Here is a 16558-nt window from a genome sequence, read left to right as displayed (position 1 = left end):
TCATTTAATTTGAGTCGTAGTTGAAAAATAGCGGCGCAGCCGAAAATTTTTTTCTACTGAAGGCGTTTTATACTGAAAATTTGTTCCTCAAATTGTGCCTTTTGAGGGCCGCGCTGTATAAAATTGAAAATTTTTATAATTTGCACAAAATAGTACATTTTTTTTGGTAACATCGTGGCCCCCCAGGACTGGTTTCACGGCCCCGGTTGGGAACCCGTGTTATAGAAATTACGTATTTCACGTACTTCTTCGCATTCCGCTTCTTCCAGGTGGCACTCTCTCGAAAGAGACGGGTCTGCTGTTTCCGTTTCTGTTTGTGTCGTTCCACGTTTTGCCGGATTCCATGCTGCAGCATTACCGCGTGTGCTGCATTCTCCTCCTCTAAAATCGCTCTGCACTCCTCGTCGAACCATTCGTTCTGTCGACCTCGTTCCCGATGGTGCTCTCAGCTACGTCGTTGATTCTGACACAATCTTGAGGAAGATTCTCACGGAATCCTGAGGAGATTTCTCACAAAATCTTAAAGAAACTACTCACAGAATCTTAAAGATGATTCGCACAGCATTTTTCAGAGGAAATGGAGGGAAGATTCTAACAGAATTCTTTGAAGGATTGCTATAGTATCCTGAAAAGGATTTCAAGGCAGGATTCTCAAAGAATCCTGAACAAGATTCTCACAGTATCTTGTAGAGGATTCTCATAGAATCCTGAAGAGGATTCCCACAGAATCTTGATGAGTGTTCTCACAGAATCCTGAGCAGGGTTCTCACAAAATCCCGAAGAGGATTCTCACAGAATCCTGAGAAGGATTCTTACAAAATCCCGAGCAGGATTATTGCAGAATACATATTGAAAAAATAAAGTTCATTACCATTATTCACAAACCTAATCTTTGCAACAATCGAAGAATTTTCTATGAACTGGAGAAAGCAGAATCTCCAGATTTGTTTATTCTAATTCTTAGGTTCCCAAACTTTCAGGTGCGCGACCCCCTTTTCCCAGCCGACGTACTTTTCGCGACCCACCATCGAAATTCCCTCATTTTTTGTCTGTTAGAGTAAAATATTCGGCTCTCTCTCGCGACCCCCTGGACGAAGGCCGGCGACCGCCGACCCGGGGGTCCCGACCAACAATTTAGGAAATGGTAGTAATGAGTTTACTTTTTATTCTCATTAATCCGTGAAACATTTAGATCTCCTTCATCAAAACAACGGCAGCAATATTGGCCACCAAACTCCGAACACATCACAATAACTCTGCCTTTGTACTTACCGCTATCATGTAGAGCTGCGCTATTCGATACTCCTCCACCGTCAGCGGCAGCGGTATCCGATACTCCTTTATCAACATGATGGAGCTTTTCTCCTCCTTTCAAGTCCTCCCTCGCACACCGGTTGTTGTGGTGCCGTGCTACTAAAACAAGGACGAGTAGACACACTCGCCTACTCAGTGCTCCCACCTCTCCCGCACCCCAGCACGGGAGATGCGGATAAAAGTGTTTTGTTCTTCGCCTACTGTGTCTACCGCTCTGTGTCTGGCTTCAACTCCCCCCCAGCACGTGTTCCCATGCGATTCACCGGTTTTGTGTCGATTGCTTGCAACACCCCGTTGGCCGCTCTCTGCGGCTGAGCTTTTTGACTGTCGTCGGTCGTCGGTTTGAATGGTGTCGAGTTTCCACCGGGCTTTTAGTATCGTAGGTACGTTCACTTTGATAGTATAACTCTGCGGTCGGTGGTGGCACACAAGGCACAGTCACCAGTCGTGTCCTAGCTTCTTTTGAGGTGGTGCCCTAAATGGATCGCAGCAGGACTATTCTTCGGAACAAGTGCCCTCACTGCTTCTGCTGGTGCTGGTAACTGGGCGGTTGTCATGGTTGTTGGTTATGGGCCCGGTTTGGCTTTAGTACTACTCTGGGTGACCGTTTAGTGTTCCAGTCGATGACAATGATGATGATTATCTTTCTTAATTTGGATCATTTTGCTGCCGTTTGGAAGCACCGTCTGTCGTCACACCTGTGGACAGAAATAGAAACAAAACGAAAATGGTTTAGTTCAGAGATACAGTTGGATAGGTATCTAACGGCAGAACAACCGCATAAAAGGGATGAATGGGTGGGTGGCATTCTGCCACCTACATCCGTTCTGATGCAACGATATGAGCTGAGCTTTCTACCGTAGGTAGAGCTCCCTTTGGGACTGGAACAATTTGGAGCTATATTTAGATGTTTTTTTTTCTATAACGGGCGTTCTTTGGTGCAGTGCTGTGTTTTCCGTCGCCAAAGGGCGGAAGACTGTCATGTTTGGGCGGAACTGGGAAGAAAGGTTCTATTTTCGGCTTCAGGTCTTACGTTCCGTATTCTATGAGATACAGCAGTGGAGCTATGTGAAGGAACGTTGAACGCGCTTAACGCCTTACGGTGGGCGTAAAGGGAAGATATAAATCCAGATATAATGGATTTTTAGCGGAAAGTAGTTTTAACAAGAAGTTAGACAAGGACATTCGTGACAGTAAATGTGCCACATGACGAATGTTTGACCAAACGAACCGAACATTTTGCAGGTTGAGTGTAAACTTGAGCTTGATTGATCGCCCGTAGATGCTAGCCCAGTATCTGTAGATGATTTTATCAAGTAGGCCATAGGTTCCCAACTTTCAGGTCCAGTTTGGGAAACCATGTAGTAGGCGATTGAATATCTCAAAGATGTCATTAGTGTAATATAAATACAGGAGAAGCTAATACATTTATTAATTCGTTACTTGACCACTGAACTGGTCACAAAGTCTTTTATTATATCTACGACAACTCTCCCTTTCAAGAGTATCACCAGATCAGCTACACTCGCACAAAGGATGCCCTTCACAGTATTTTGCCCTTACTGCGCCCTTCTTCGAGGCAAACAGCTGCCCTTCTTTGATCTTAAACATCGCATTATGCGATTTACACAGTGTATTCTGTGTATCCTCGCCTTTGGCGTTTTCCAATCGTTACTGATCTGGCTTTATAGCTGCTATTCTTTGTTGTGCTGTGATTGTAAAGAGTTTAATCTTGCCTAGTTTGGGTAAAAAGAGCAGAAACGACCAATCTTTGCAGACTTATGGGTAGTACGGAGATCGCAAGAAATTTCTTGGCCTATCTCGATGCATGGAAAATTCAGGCAAGGAATCGCTCAAGAAATAATAAAGCGTCGCTTTATTCCGGATCCTAGTACGGAGCTGAAACGAAACGTCAATTCAAATGGGGCTTGCTGTGTTAAATTTCTTGACCATTCCGGTCACGGAAAAATAAGGCACTGAACGAAAATTACTTGAGCGATTCCGTTTGAAGTGCATACATCGCATTATGCAAAATGGTACAGCCCAAGTGGCCTTAGTCCAAGAACCTTACTTTCGTAAGGGGAATTTCTATCTTGGAAACCTTGTAAACCCGGTGTTTGCTACTTTCAGTAAAAATGGAATGGCAAACTCGGGTGCCATGCTTCGTGCCTGTGTGCTTGTCAACAACGCAATCGTTGCTACACTCGTCTCTGAATTAGCCACCAGAGATATACGCTTCCGTCGCGTACTAAAAACAATCTTTGACGGCATGCAGGAAAACAATCTTCAAGAATTCTTTCAGGGATTCCCTCCGGATTTTCTCCGCTGATTTTTCCATGGAGTCCTAGCGATTAATTCAGGAATGCCTCCGGAGATTCCTTCAAAAAAAAAATCCTCTGGAGGTTCCACCAGGAATTCCTTTGGAGATTCCATCAGGAATTCGCCCGGCAATGTTTCCAGGAGTTTCTTCGGAGATCCCTTCGGTCATTCTTTCAGAGAATCCTCCAGAAATTCCTCCGGAGATCCCTTCAGGAATTCATCCGGGGATTCCTCCAGGAACTCTTTCGGAGATTCCTCCAGGAATTCCTCCGGAGATTCATCCAGGAATTCCTCCGGAGATTCCTCCAGGAATTCCTCCGGAGATTCCTCCAGGAATTCCTTAGGAGAATCCTCCGAAAATTCCTCCGGAGATCCCTTCAGGAATTCCTCCGGAGATTTCTCCAGAAACTCCTCCGGAGATTCGTCCAGAAATTCCTCCGGAGATTCCTCCAGAAATTCCTCCGGAGATTCCTCCAGAAATTCCTGCGGAGATTCCTCCAGAAATTCCTCCGGAGATTCCTCCAAAAATTCCTCCGGAGATTCCTCCAGAAATTCCTCCGGAGATTCCTCTAGGAATTCCACCGGAGATTCCTCCAGGAATTCCTCCAGGAATCCTTCCGAAGATTCCTCCAGCAAATCCTCCGGAAATTCCTCCTGCAATTCCTCTGGTGATTCCTCCAGGAATGCCTCTGGAGATTTGTCCAGGAATTCCTCAGGAAATTCCTTCAGGACTTCCTTCTAGGAATTCCTGGAGAAATCCCCAGAAGTTTTTCCGGAACAATTTCTGAAGGAATCTCCGGTAGAATTCCTGAAGGAATCTGCAAGAAATTCCTAGAGGTATCTCCGGAAGAAATCTCCGAAAAAATCCTGAAGGAATCTTCGGAGGAATTCCTGGAGAAATCTCCGGAGGAATTCCTGGAGAAATCCTAGGAGGAATTTCCAGGAACCGCTTGCAGGAATTCCAGCAAAACTCCTTGAAAAATGCCAGAAAATTTCCGAGGAACATCTGAGGAAATACTGGAGGAATTCCCAGGTAACTCCTGGAAGAATCTTCGAAAAATTGCTGAAGTAATTCCTTAGAAGGTATTCTTGGATAATTTCTCGAGAAACTCGTGGAAGAATTCCTAGAGAATTAGCGAGAAACTCCTGGAATAATTCTTGGGGAACTCCTGGAGGATCCTCGAAAAACTCCGGGAGGAATTCTCAGGTAACTAACGGAGGAATCCTCGAAAAACTCCTTTGGAATTCTCGGATAAGTTTCCGAGTAACTCCTGGCAGAAATCTCGGGGAACTCCTGGAGGAATTCAAAAGAAACTAATTGAGACTTCGGGAACTTCTATGGGAATTATCGAGATACTTGCAAAGAAGTTTCCAAGAAACTCCGAAGACCCTTGAGGAAAACGTGGAGAAATTCCCTGGAAGCCTCTCGATGAATTCCCGGAAATGTCCTGGAGAAATTTCCAAGAGCCTCCTGGAGGAATTTCCTGGAAACTCTTGGAGAAATTCAGGAACTTTGGGAACTTTTGGGGTAAATCTACAAAGTGAAACTCCTGGAAGAATTTCGCAGAGGGGAACTGCTGGAGGAAATCAAAAATCGACATTTGACCCTATTTCGAAACCCAAGATGGATATCTATCGATCGGGCTTCATGAGTAGAAGTTGAAAATCGATATTTAACTCTATTTCGAAATCAAATATGGCGGACCATATCCAAGATGGCGGCCATAGAATGGTAGTTTGAGCTATGATACCATGCAATATGGGTATCTGTCGATCAGGCTTCATGAGTAGAACTCAAAAATCGATACTTGACGCCATTTTGAAATGCAAGATGCCAGACCATATTCAAGATGACGGACATGGAATGGTAGTTTGAGCTATGAAACCATGCAATATGGGTATCCATCGATCAGGCTTCATGAGTAGAAGTCAAAAATCGACATTTGACCCTATTTTGAAATCCAAGATGAATATCTATCGATCGGGCTTCACGAGTAGAAGTCGAAAATCGATATTTGACTCTATTTCGAAATCAAATATGGCGGACCATATCCAAGATGGCGGCCATAGAATGGTAGTTTGAGCTATGATACCATGCAATATGGGTATCTGTCGATCAGGCTTCATGAGTAGAACTCAAAAATCGATACTTGACGCCATTTTGAAATGCAAGATGCCAGACCATATCCAAAATGGCGGCCACAGAATGAGAGTTTGAGCTATGAAACCATGCAATATGGGTATCTATCGATCGGGCTTCATGAGTAGAACTCAAAAATGAATATCCGACGCCATCCTGAAACCCAAGATGTCGGACCATACCCAAGATGGCGGCCACGTAATGGTAGTTTGAGCTATGATACCATGCAATATGGGTATCTACCGATCGGGCTTTATGAGAAAAAGGGTAGAGGGGTCATGGTATGTGGTAGGGTAGCGGGTAGGATAAACGGTGGAGCAGACGGTCGGGTAGAAGGTTTGGGTCAAGGTTTGGGGGAAGGATAGAGTAGAGGGAGTGGAGTAGAAGGTTAGGGTAGTGGGTAGGGTAGACGGTAGGGAAGAGGGCAGAATAGAGAGTAGGGTTGAGGGTAGGAAAAATGTTAGGGTAGAGAGTAGGGTAGACGGTACGATTAAGCACAATATAGACTTGAGGGTACGGTAGAGGATAGGGCAGTGGTTATGGTAGAGGATAGTTTACAGGGTAGGGCAGATGATAGGGTTGAAGGTTACGATAGAGCGTAGGATAGAGGGTTGGAATAGAGGACAAAGAAGTCAGTAAGGTAGAGGCTAGAGAGTAGGGTGAAGAATTGAGATGAGATTAGATGAGCTGAGGTTCTTTATTGAGATACCTTCAGGAATTCTTTCCAGGATTTCTTCAGGCATTCTTTTCGAGAATCTTCTCAGGTTTATTCCCGGGATTCCTGCAGATATTGCTTCCGAGATTGCTGTACGGATTGCTCCGGAGTTCTCTTACGGGGTTTCTGCAGGGGTTGCTTTGGAAAATCCTGAAAGGATTCTTTTTATTATTTTTTTCTGCATTCCTTCAGGGATTTGTGCTGGAATTCCTTTAAAGATTCCTTCCAGGGATTTTTTTCAGGCGATCCTAGATCATAGAGACATCTTCTATGGTTCTTGCAGAAATGCCTGCTCAGCTTCTGGCCGGCATTCCTGTCATGATCTCTCTAAGGATTCCATCAAGTATTCTTTACGGGATTCCTTCGGGAATAACTTCAGGGATTTCTGCCAGAATTGCTTTAGAAAATCCTGAATTTTAACCAGCATTCTTTCACGGACTTCTTCTGGAATTACTTCACAGATTGATTTTAGTATACTTTCAAAGTGTTCTGTCGAAATATATTCAGGGAGTCCTAATGGAATTCTTTCTACATACGAGCCGGGATCCTCGCCCGAGATTTATACAGCAACTCCTCCCGGGATTTCTTCTGTGGTTATTTCAGGGATTCCTACCAAGACTTCAGCTGAGATTCCCTCAGAACTCTACCAGATATGCCTCTCAGAATTCTTTCTGTAAATCCTCCCGGGATTCCTTCGGGGATTCCTACCGGGAATGTACTTCCCCTCAGCGTTATGTTTTTCAGACTTTTGTACGTTATTCTAAGTTGCAATTGGTAGATCGAATAACATTGAATTTTTGGATAGTTTATCATTTTTCATGTAGCCGAAAGACACATTATGTTTTCGATGTTACTTTGATAGTGCCCAGAATAACGCCATAAAAGCCACATATTGTTCATGAATAAAAAAAACATGGAGTAGTACAAACATAAGTGGAGAAGCCGTGTAGAGTATATCTGGTTGAAATTTTATATCAAAACATGGAATGATAATGAACCTGGGCGTGTTAGTGGAATATCTGTAAGTACGAGACACCGAAGACGACCTTATAGTTGAGGTCGAAATACGTATCTGTCAAAGGATACAAATGAAAAGGAACAGTACTTAGCAGGATTTTCTTTTTAAAATATGCAAAACTTCTAAAAAGTTTACGTATGGTGAGTACGTAAAGAGAGTTTTCGGGGTGCTGAAGGAAAAACTCAATTACTTTATTAGAAATCATTATCTGTGTAAAATCTAACTTCTACAGTATTTTAACGTTTGGTTATAGTGAGCTCTCTTTATTTGATTTGTTAAAAAAAATGACAAATGTTTAACACTGCAGTCGAAATTACATGAAATTACAAGAACCATGCAGTGCATACTTTTAGGCGTTTATCTGGTTATAATTCTGCCCAATTTTTCTGTTTTTTTTGAGTGGTTATCATCTCTCTCACTTGTTCAGAGCTGTATTGTATCTATACGGATCAGAATATAACGATAGCGTAGAAGTTGTGCTGAAGTAAAACTCGAGAAAATTATCAGATATTGAGGACCTACAATGAAGAATACACCATAGACTTCCATTTTTCCGTCAAATCATGCTTATTTTATTGGAACAGGACCTTTGATAATAAATTTAAGGGAAACAAAATTCAATGGGAAGTATAAGAAATGAGTGGATCTAGACGTTCAGTGGATATTTTTCAACTAAAGTAGAATTATGCACGGAAAAACAAATGAAAACGAAAATTTCAGTACTATTTAACAATTGGCGAAGTATTCTAATAATATGTAATTATAAAATTTGGTCAGAAAATGAACTGTTAGTGAATACTGAATAGTCTGCATTCATCTAGTGGAACTTGCGCATTTTCGGTGTTTTGTTTCTTTTCGTCATGTTTTTTTTTTTTTTTAAAACCTATTGATCTCAACATTATTGACCTCAAATCTTTCCCAATCAAGATGAACCAAAATTTACCCCCCATGACGAAGAGAACAAACCTGACAATAATACCCTTGCTCACCCTATTTCTCGTAGCCCCACATCCAAGAAAATTTTAAAATTGTGATTCTCCGTCTAACCACCACACAGCATTGGGCAAATCTGGCTGAGTCATCGATTTTTGTGAATCGATTCGAATCGGATCAGCAGAATCGATTCACCGATTTAATCGAATGCTTTGAATCGATGTTTTCACATCGATTTGATACTATAAAATATTACAAAACTATAAAATGATTCGTTTGCTGCATGTAGTTGAAGTATGTTTTCAGGTATGTTTTATTTTGTGCACATCAAACACTTCGTGAATCTGATTCGAAAATGGAATAACGTTGAGACAGCATTCTGAAAAAAATATATATTTTTGAATCGAAAGAAAAATTCTGAGGTCCTGAGATTTCCCAGAACTCTTAAAGTATTTCCATATAGTACTGTTAATATAAATTCCCGCAGACTGCTGAGAGAAATTCCACCAGCATCTTTAAAGAGACTCCTTAAGAATTCTGAAAGGAGTTGCTCTAGAATTATAAGATAGTTTTCTCCAGAATGCTGAAAACACACCAGAATCCTGAGCGACATTATCTAGAAGAGAAAACAAAACTCTTCCGGTATCTTGGTAGGAATTCCCTCTGAATTCTATTAAGGATTTTCTTAGAATCCTGAGAGAGATTACTCCACATCTATGAGACGGATTGTCTCAGAGTCCCGAGAGGAATTCTCCCAGAATCCTGTGATAGATTGTCTCAGAATTCTAAGAGATGCCTTCCCTAGGGATTCTCCCAAAATGTTCCAGAATCCTAAGAAGAATTCTCCCAGAATCCTGAGAGGAATTCCAAGAGCGGTTCTTCCACATTCTCGAGATAAATTGTGAAAGATCCTCACAAAAACAAAAGATTTTCGGATTCCTAAGATGAATTCCCCAAGAAACTTGAAAGAAATGACCCTGAATCCTGAAGAGGGTAGCTTAGAACCCTAAGAAGGATTACTCCAGAACCCTGAGAAAGGTTCCCTCAAAATACTAGGCGGGGTTGCCAAAGAAAACTGAGATATACTCTCACAGAATTCTGGGAGATAGGGCCCCAGAATCTTGAGAAGAATTCCTCCAGAATCCTTTTAAGTATTCTCCCAGAATTTCCAAAATATGGCAGGTGGAATCCATTAGAGTATTCAGCATCTGGAGCAGGGATCATAAGAGGGCGAATTCCAGATTCTTGGGAGAAATATACCTAGAAACCTAAAAGGTTTTTTTTTTTCGAAAATCTGATACAGATTCTCCCTGGAAGGGATTATGAAAACTTCTAGAATGGACTTCCCCAGCATCCTGAGAAGGATTCTTTGGAAATCTGAGAGGTATTCTCACATAAAACAGAAAACTACCACAGATTCCTGAAAGATATTTCCCTAGAATATTTGAAAGGACTCCCCTAAACTTCAGAAAGGGATTGTCCCAGAACTCTGAGAGCGATTCCTCTAAAATTTTTGAAACTATTACACCAGGATTTCAAAAGAATTTTACCATAAACATGCCAGGGATTTTCCCCGATTACTAGAAGGGATTCTCCCAGAACCCTGGAAGTGATTTCTGGTAGCAACTCTTCTAGAATACAGAAAACAGCATTCTACTGGGATTCTCGTAGAATGCTGGGAAGGATTTCTTCCAAACCCTAAAAGAAATCACAAAATCTATGCGAGGGAATTTCCAAAATCCAAATTTGTCCTGAGAATTCTGCCCAGAATCTCGTGAGAGATTCTTCAATATTTAATAATGCTGAAAGAAAGTGCTCTGGAATCTTGAAAAATTTAGCCCCAGAATCCCAAGGATGATGCAAGTTCCCCAGAATCTTGAGAGAAATTTCCCCAGAATCCTGACGAGGATTATCCCAGAAAGCCAAATTTTCAGATAATCTGGGGAAGAGTACCCGCAGAATACTTAGTGATACTCCCCCAGAATCTTAAAAGAATCTTACGCAGAATCCTGTGACAAATTCTAGTAATCCTATGTGGAATTCCCCCAGAATCCTAAGAAATATTCCCTCTTAACTCTGAGAGGAATTTCGACACAATTCTGAGAATGCTGAGTATGGTTCTCCAAGAAGTCTGAACGGAGTTCCCGAAAATGATGAGAAAGATTTCCTCAGAAATCTGAGTGGGATCCTAAGTGAGGATCTTCCAGAATTTTTAAAGGAAGCAGCCCAGATCATTCAGAAATTTCTTAGAACCCTGAAAGGAATTTCACCCTTGGTAGAGAACCCTGGTGGGGAATACCCCAAAATAAAAAATAAATTCCCTTGGAATCCAGAGATTCTCTAGAATTCTGATAGGTATTACCATATAACACTGCTGAGAAAAAATCCTCCAGAATTTTTAAAGAAACTCTACCATAATTCTGAGGATTCCTCTTAAATTCTGCGAAGGATTCCTCCAAAATGTTTAAAATTATTGCACTAGCATCCTGAGCAGGGGCGTACAATTTCGTTTCAATGATACACTTTCATGCAACATTTGAATGAGTCACTTCAAGTGTTTCATACATTTTTCTAATGACTCGTTCGTTAAAAAAACTTTTCCACTCATCGTAGTACTCGGTAGTCTCCCACCCGGTCGCATTGCTTGTGCTTCACCCGTCAGAGCATTAGTGTCTCACTGGTGCGCGCTAGTCTCTCAATGGTTACGGGCGCCGGTTAATTGGATTTAAGTGGTCGAATTTGTTATCCTCTTTCATAAAACATAATTATCATTCTATTGGCGTGCACCACTATTTAAAAATGTGGTTTAAATAGTGTTTTTAGCATGTTGAAGTATTTCAATGACTCATAAATGAAACGAAAATCCAAGTGTATCATCCCATGTTTCATACACACTTGTTTCTGTAGCAGCAACGAACGAGTGTGTTGCTGGGTGAGAGATGAAGCATCACAGCAGTCCGTTCGCATGGGAAACGATTTGCTACAGTCGTCGTACGTCATGTTTTCCTTTCGAAATTGCACGACCCTGATCCTGAGAGGCCTTATCATTAAAGAAAAGGAATAAGAATTCTCCCTGAATTCCTATTAAGGATTTCGCTAGAATTCTGGGAGAGATTACTTCAGTTTTCTGACATGGATTCCCTCAGAATCTTTAGAGGAAATATTCCAGAATCCTGAGAGATTTCCTCAGATTCCCGAGATGGATTCTTCCGGAATCCTGCGATGGATTCCCTCAGAATTCTGAGAAAAGTTTCTCCTCCAAGAATGCTTAGACAGATATCCCCAGAATTCCTAACGGATTCTTCCAGAACTCTCCTAGAATCCTGAGCGAAATTCTCCTGTAGTATTGAAAGACATCCCATTAGAATCCTCAGAGATTGCCCCATAACCCTTAGAAGGTTTTTAAGAGGAGATCTTCCACATTATTAAGAAACATTCATCAAGATTCCCAAGAGGTATTTTCATCAAAAAAAAAAATGTTATGAATCCATTCGGAATTATTCTGAAAAAAAAGAAATTCAATATTTTTGAATCGAATGTAAAAAATCGAAATCGGGGCTTCAACATCGATTCAAAAAATCGATTAATCGGAACAAAAACATCGATGTTGCGAACATCGATTCAAAATTGCCCAACGCTACACCACACACGGTCAGAAAATTCACTCATTTTCGAGCTAAAGTGGGACAACTCAAAATTGAGTAAATTTTTTTTCCAGCGATAGCGCTGGCCCAAGTGCGAAAATCTCATCAGTTTAAGCCGTATAATATTCTTGATGATGCGAAGAATATTATACGGCTTAAACCAGTTGGATTTTTGCACTTGGGCCATCGCTATCGCTGGAAATGCAATTTACTCATTTTTTGAGCTGTTCCAGTTTAGCTCAGTTTTGTGTGAATCTTACTCATTTTAGAGTAACATTTTCTTAGCGTGCAGACTCGAACCATTTCATTCTTCGCATTTCCCAACAAGGTCCTTCAGCGCAAGCAAAGCAAACACCGTGCTCGGCGAGTGAATAATTGAATAATATGATTAAGGGCCTGGCCTTAAAAAGTCAACATGGAAATGATAATAATTGAGGTTCGCCACAGCTGCGCTTTCTATAGACTAGTTGATTATACTCTTCTACCACAGCGGTATACTTGGTTCCGCGAACTCTTCTATCGGTATCTATGCTTGCGGATACAGAGCAACTTTTTATGGACGATAAATTGAACAAATATTGCTCCGAGTAGCGAATGAAGGGTGCAGTAATTGAAGGTATGTTAGATACACAACTGGAGTTTACAAAAGGGCTGCGGAACAACGGTTCTACCGTTTGTAATAATCCACTTGAAAGGATTGAATTAAAACTAGATTTGATGGTCAGTTAAAGCGGACAGCTGCGGAGCTCCACGGAAAAGCCAATCCATAAATAAAGACGAAAAGCGGAGAACTTTTCCCGCGACCTTGAGCTCTCCGTCAAAGGGGGCACTCCTTGTATGTATCCCCATAAACGGTCCAAGCCCAGCTGTCGTCGTCTAGCCTCCACAGTATGTCTTCCATATCGACACCAGATAGCTTCATAGCCGACCGACACGAATCGGATGCATGCGGAACATCAGCCGGCTGGGCTGGTATGGTTGGTGGTGACCGATCTAGTAGTCGATGCTTCCATAAAGCTGATTATATTCTTACATAACCTCACTTTTGCGAATGGATGGGGTGCGGTGGGGGCACGAATAGTCAGTTGTTGTCGTTCGTTCGTATGCAAGCCTCTTTTCATATCATCATAGTAGGCAGCTCTGGCTTCATCGTTGTCGTTGGAAACCGTTATCAACGGGCCCCAGAAAAATTAAAAAAGAATGCCACAATGTCGGACATATGTAACCTTCAACTTCCACATCATACCAACTGTAAGTGGTCGCTGATTCCGAATGGTCACGCGATTGGGCCACGTGTGCTAAAATCGAGCGTGGCAGGCAGGACAACAACTTTTAAGTTTTCCCTCACGCCACCACCGATGATGACGATGACAGACCATCAAAACTGGTCTATATCTGTAGCCATACCCGCTAGAAGTATCTCTTGTCGAAGGAAAGTCACTCGCGAAATGCCGCCTGCTGTCTTGTATTTCCATCGCCCTAAATCACTCAGCAGGCGGGCAGTAGGAAACGGCAGCAGTGAAAATGGTTTGTTTGGACAAACATTTGCTAATTTGAAAATATTTGCCAAATTTCGCAGTTGGCGTGTCTTTCGCGGGAGAACTTCGTGCGTCAATGGTTGCTTTGTTGAGTTTTGTATACATTGAAAGAGGAACATTGAGCGCTGGATTGTGTCAAAATATGTAAGACATCTGAATGTATATTGAATATTCTAGAGTATCTTCTGGGAATTGCTCCAGTACAGGAATTCTTCAGAGGTTCCTGTTGGATCTCTTCCAGAGATTCCATTAGGAATTGCTAAAGCAAATTATCTAAGAATTATTCCAAAGAATCTTGTAGGACTTTCACCGAAGATACTGGGAATTTAATTCCAAAAACTCCCTTAGGAACCTTTCCAGAATTTCCTACAGGAATTCTTCTACAAATTCTACAAGGAAGTTCTCCAATAGCTTCTCCTATGAATCCACCAAGGATTTAATTTCTTAAGTGCCACCAGAGATAGTTCTGGAGTTTCTCGAAACATTTTTTTTTTGATTTTATTACCGTGTATTTAAACATCAGCTAATTCCACACTAATTCTCTAAACATTCCTCTAGGAACTGCTCCAAAGATTCGCTTATGAATTCTACCACAACTCTTCTACAGATTTATCTAGAGCTTCACCTATAAATTTCTTCAGATATTATTGCTGGATTCTTAAGATATCTCTTGATGAGTTGTTCCTGAGATTCCTCAATGAATTTCTTCCAAAATTCCTCGAGGAATTCTTAACGAAACTTCTCTACAGATTCCACCACAAAATCATCCATGAGTTTCTTCAAAGTCACCACTACGAATTCCTACATAAATTCTTCTAGAAACTCATCCAGACATTCTTTTCAGAATTCCATCACAATTTATATAGGAATGGGTTTTTCAGTAGTCTCATCAGGAATTCACAAAGGTGGTCATTCACATGGTACCAACAGAAATTCTTCTAGAACAATTCCTTCGAGAATTCGTTCAATGATTCTTGCAAGAACTCCACCAAAAATTTCTGCAAAAAACCTGGTTCCTCTAAAACTGAGTTGCGTCAGAGACTGGAAATTATTCCACAAAATCGTTCAGATATTGCTGCTGGAATTCTTTCATAAATTCATCCAGAAACTCTTCGAGTGACTTTTCGAGCATTACCTCGGTAGATTTCTCAAGGAGGTTTTCCAGCAATTACTGCAAAGATTTCTCCAGAGGTTTTTTTTGTGGAGATTATCCAGAAACTCTGGATTCATTCAACGCTACTTCCAGAGAACCTTTCAGGTTTCACTTCAGAGATTCTTCCCAAGATGTCTTCCGAGATTGCTCCAATGATTACTGCAGAAGTTTCCAGAAAGCATCCTTTATAAATTTCTTCAAGATTTGCTGCAGTAATTACTCTAAGAATTAATGATTTGTTTTTAAGTTTATCCAAGAATTCCTCCGGAAATTCATCAAGATTTTTTCACATGAATTACCCTACAGGCGTTGTACAGTTATTCAGTACTTCTACAGAAGTTCATGCGGCTCTTAAAAAGATTGCTCTTGGAATTCATCCGGATTCTAGAACTTACCTTTAATTTCTTCGGGTTTGTGCTGATGTAAGAACCTCGACAATACACATAAAACGCGACGCGATACAGGACACAACACTTATAGTTCTTACAACACTAGAACTAGAACTTATCCCGGAGCTTTTGTATGTATTCCTGGAAAAACCATTGAATGAAATACAGAAGATAATCCAGGTTAAACTACTAGAAGTATATTAAAAAAATGAAGAAGTCTCTGTATTTGGAAAAAATCCTGCAGGAACCTCTGGGAATTTCATGAATGAAGCTCTGGAGAAGATTTTATAGAGAAACCTCTGGTTGATTCTTGAAGTAAAATCTCCGAAGGTATCTGCATGAATTTAAGGAGGAAACTCTCGCAGCAATTACTGGAGCTCCCATACGTTATGTTCCGGCCCCGGGGCACTCTTTGAGAAATTCCTGGAGGAAGCTCTGGAGGGGCATCACGAAGAAGCTAGCGAGGAACCATTGAAACAATCTCTGGAGAAAGATTCATTTGGAGAAACTCCAGCTGGAATCTTTGTGGAACTTCTGCAACTTCTTGGTGGAGTCTCAGGAAGGAATTTTAGGATAAAATCCTTGAATAACCACCTAGTGGAATCCCTGCTAGAAATCATAGAGAATTTTATGAAGGAGTTATTGATGGATCTTTGAAGTAATTCCTGGGAGTATCTCTAGAGGAATTGTTTAAAAACAGAGAACACTCCGGAAAAAAATTTGTAGGAGTTTCATGTAGAATCTTTGGAGTAATTCCTACAATAATCTTTTTTTTAGAAATTATTGGCGGAATAAAAAAATGGCCTAGACAAATATCTGCAGGTGTTCTTGGAGGATACTCTCGCAAATTTCCTGAAGAAATCAGGAGTTCTAAGGAGAAAACGCTGAAGAAACTCATGGAGAAATCTATAGAGTAATTTCCACTAGAAATCCCTCTAGATTTTTTTTAAATAATTACACTAGAGATTTGTATGGAAATTGTTCAGAGATTCAGTAACTCCAGATTCTTTTTAAATCTGAATTACCGAGATTTTTAGCCTTGGCCGAGTTCATCTCGGGACCCACGGCTTCACTTCCCTTCTGAAGGAAGAACTCACAATTTGTGAGTATGTTGGGAGTGGGATTCGATTCCAGCGGCGTGATAGTCACGGGCTTAAACCATCACACCAGATCCGTTCCACGAGAACTCCAGAATTCTTCAGAAGAGCATCCTCGCTACAGGAATTACTGCAGGAGATCATCCACTGACTTTTCCAGATTCTTACAGGAACCTTAAACCTTTGAACGAAGTCTTAGAGGAATCTATGAAGGATTTCTTTTTATCTGTAGAACTGAGATTTTAGCCCTAGGCTGTTCGAGTCCGTATGAAGTTGATCATCAATATTAACTTCTTTT

The 16558-nt window shown here is 41.2% G+C and overlaps 1 protein-coding gene across 12 annotated transcripts in view; it reads right to left on the bottom strand.

The window, feature by feature from the left end:
• The window catches only part of LOC109428419 (protein retinal degeneration B), a 164152-nt gene that overhangs the window by 30993 nt on the left and 116601 nt on the right, over window positions 1-16558 (bottom strand). For all 12 annotated transcript variants that reach the window (XM_062844268.1, XM_062844265.1, XM_062844269.1 and 9 more), the window contains one exon: window positions 1273-2012. In XM_062844268.1, coding sequence (XP_062700252.1) covers window positions 1273-1350 — 78 coding nt within the window. In that variant the 5' untranslated portion in view covers window positions 1351-2012. The remainder of the gene's footprint in view (window positions 1-1272; window positions 2013-16558) is intronic.

The sequence above is a fragment of the Aedes albopictus genome, chromosome 1 (assembly GCF_035046485.1).
Source record: "Aedes albopictus strain Foshan chromosome 1, AalbF5, whole genome shotgun sequence".
NCBI lineage: Eukaryota > Metazoa > Arthropoda > Insecta > Diptera > Culicidae > Aedes > Aedes albopictus.
This window is presented reverse-complemented; position numbering and strand designations above follow the sequence as displayed.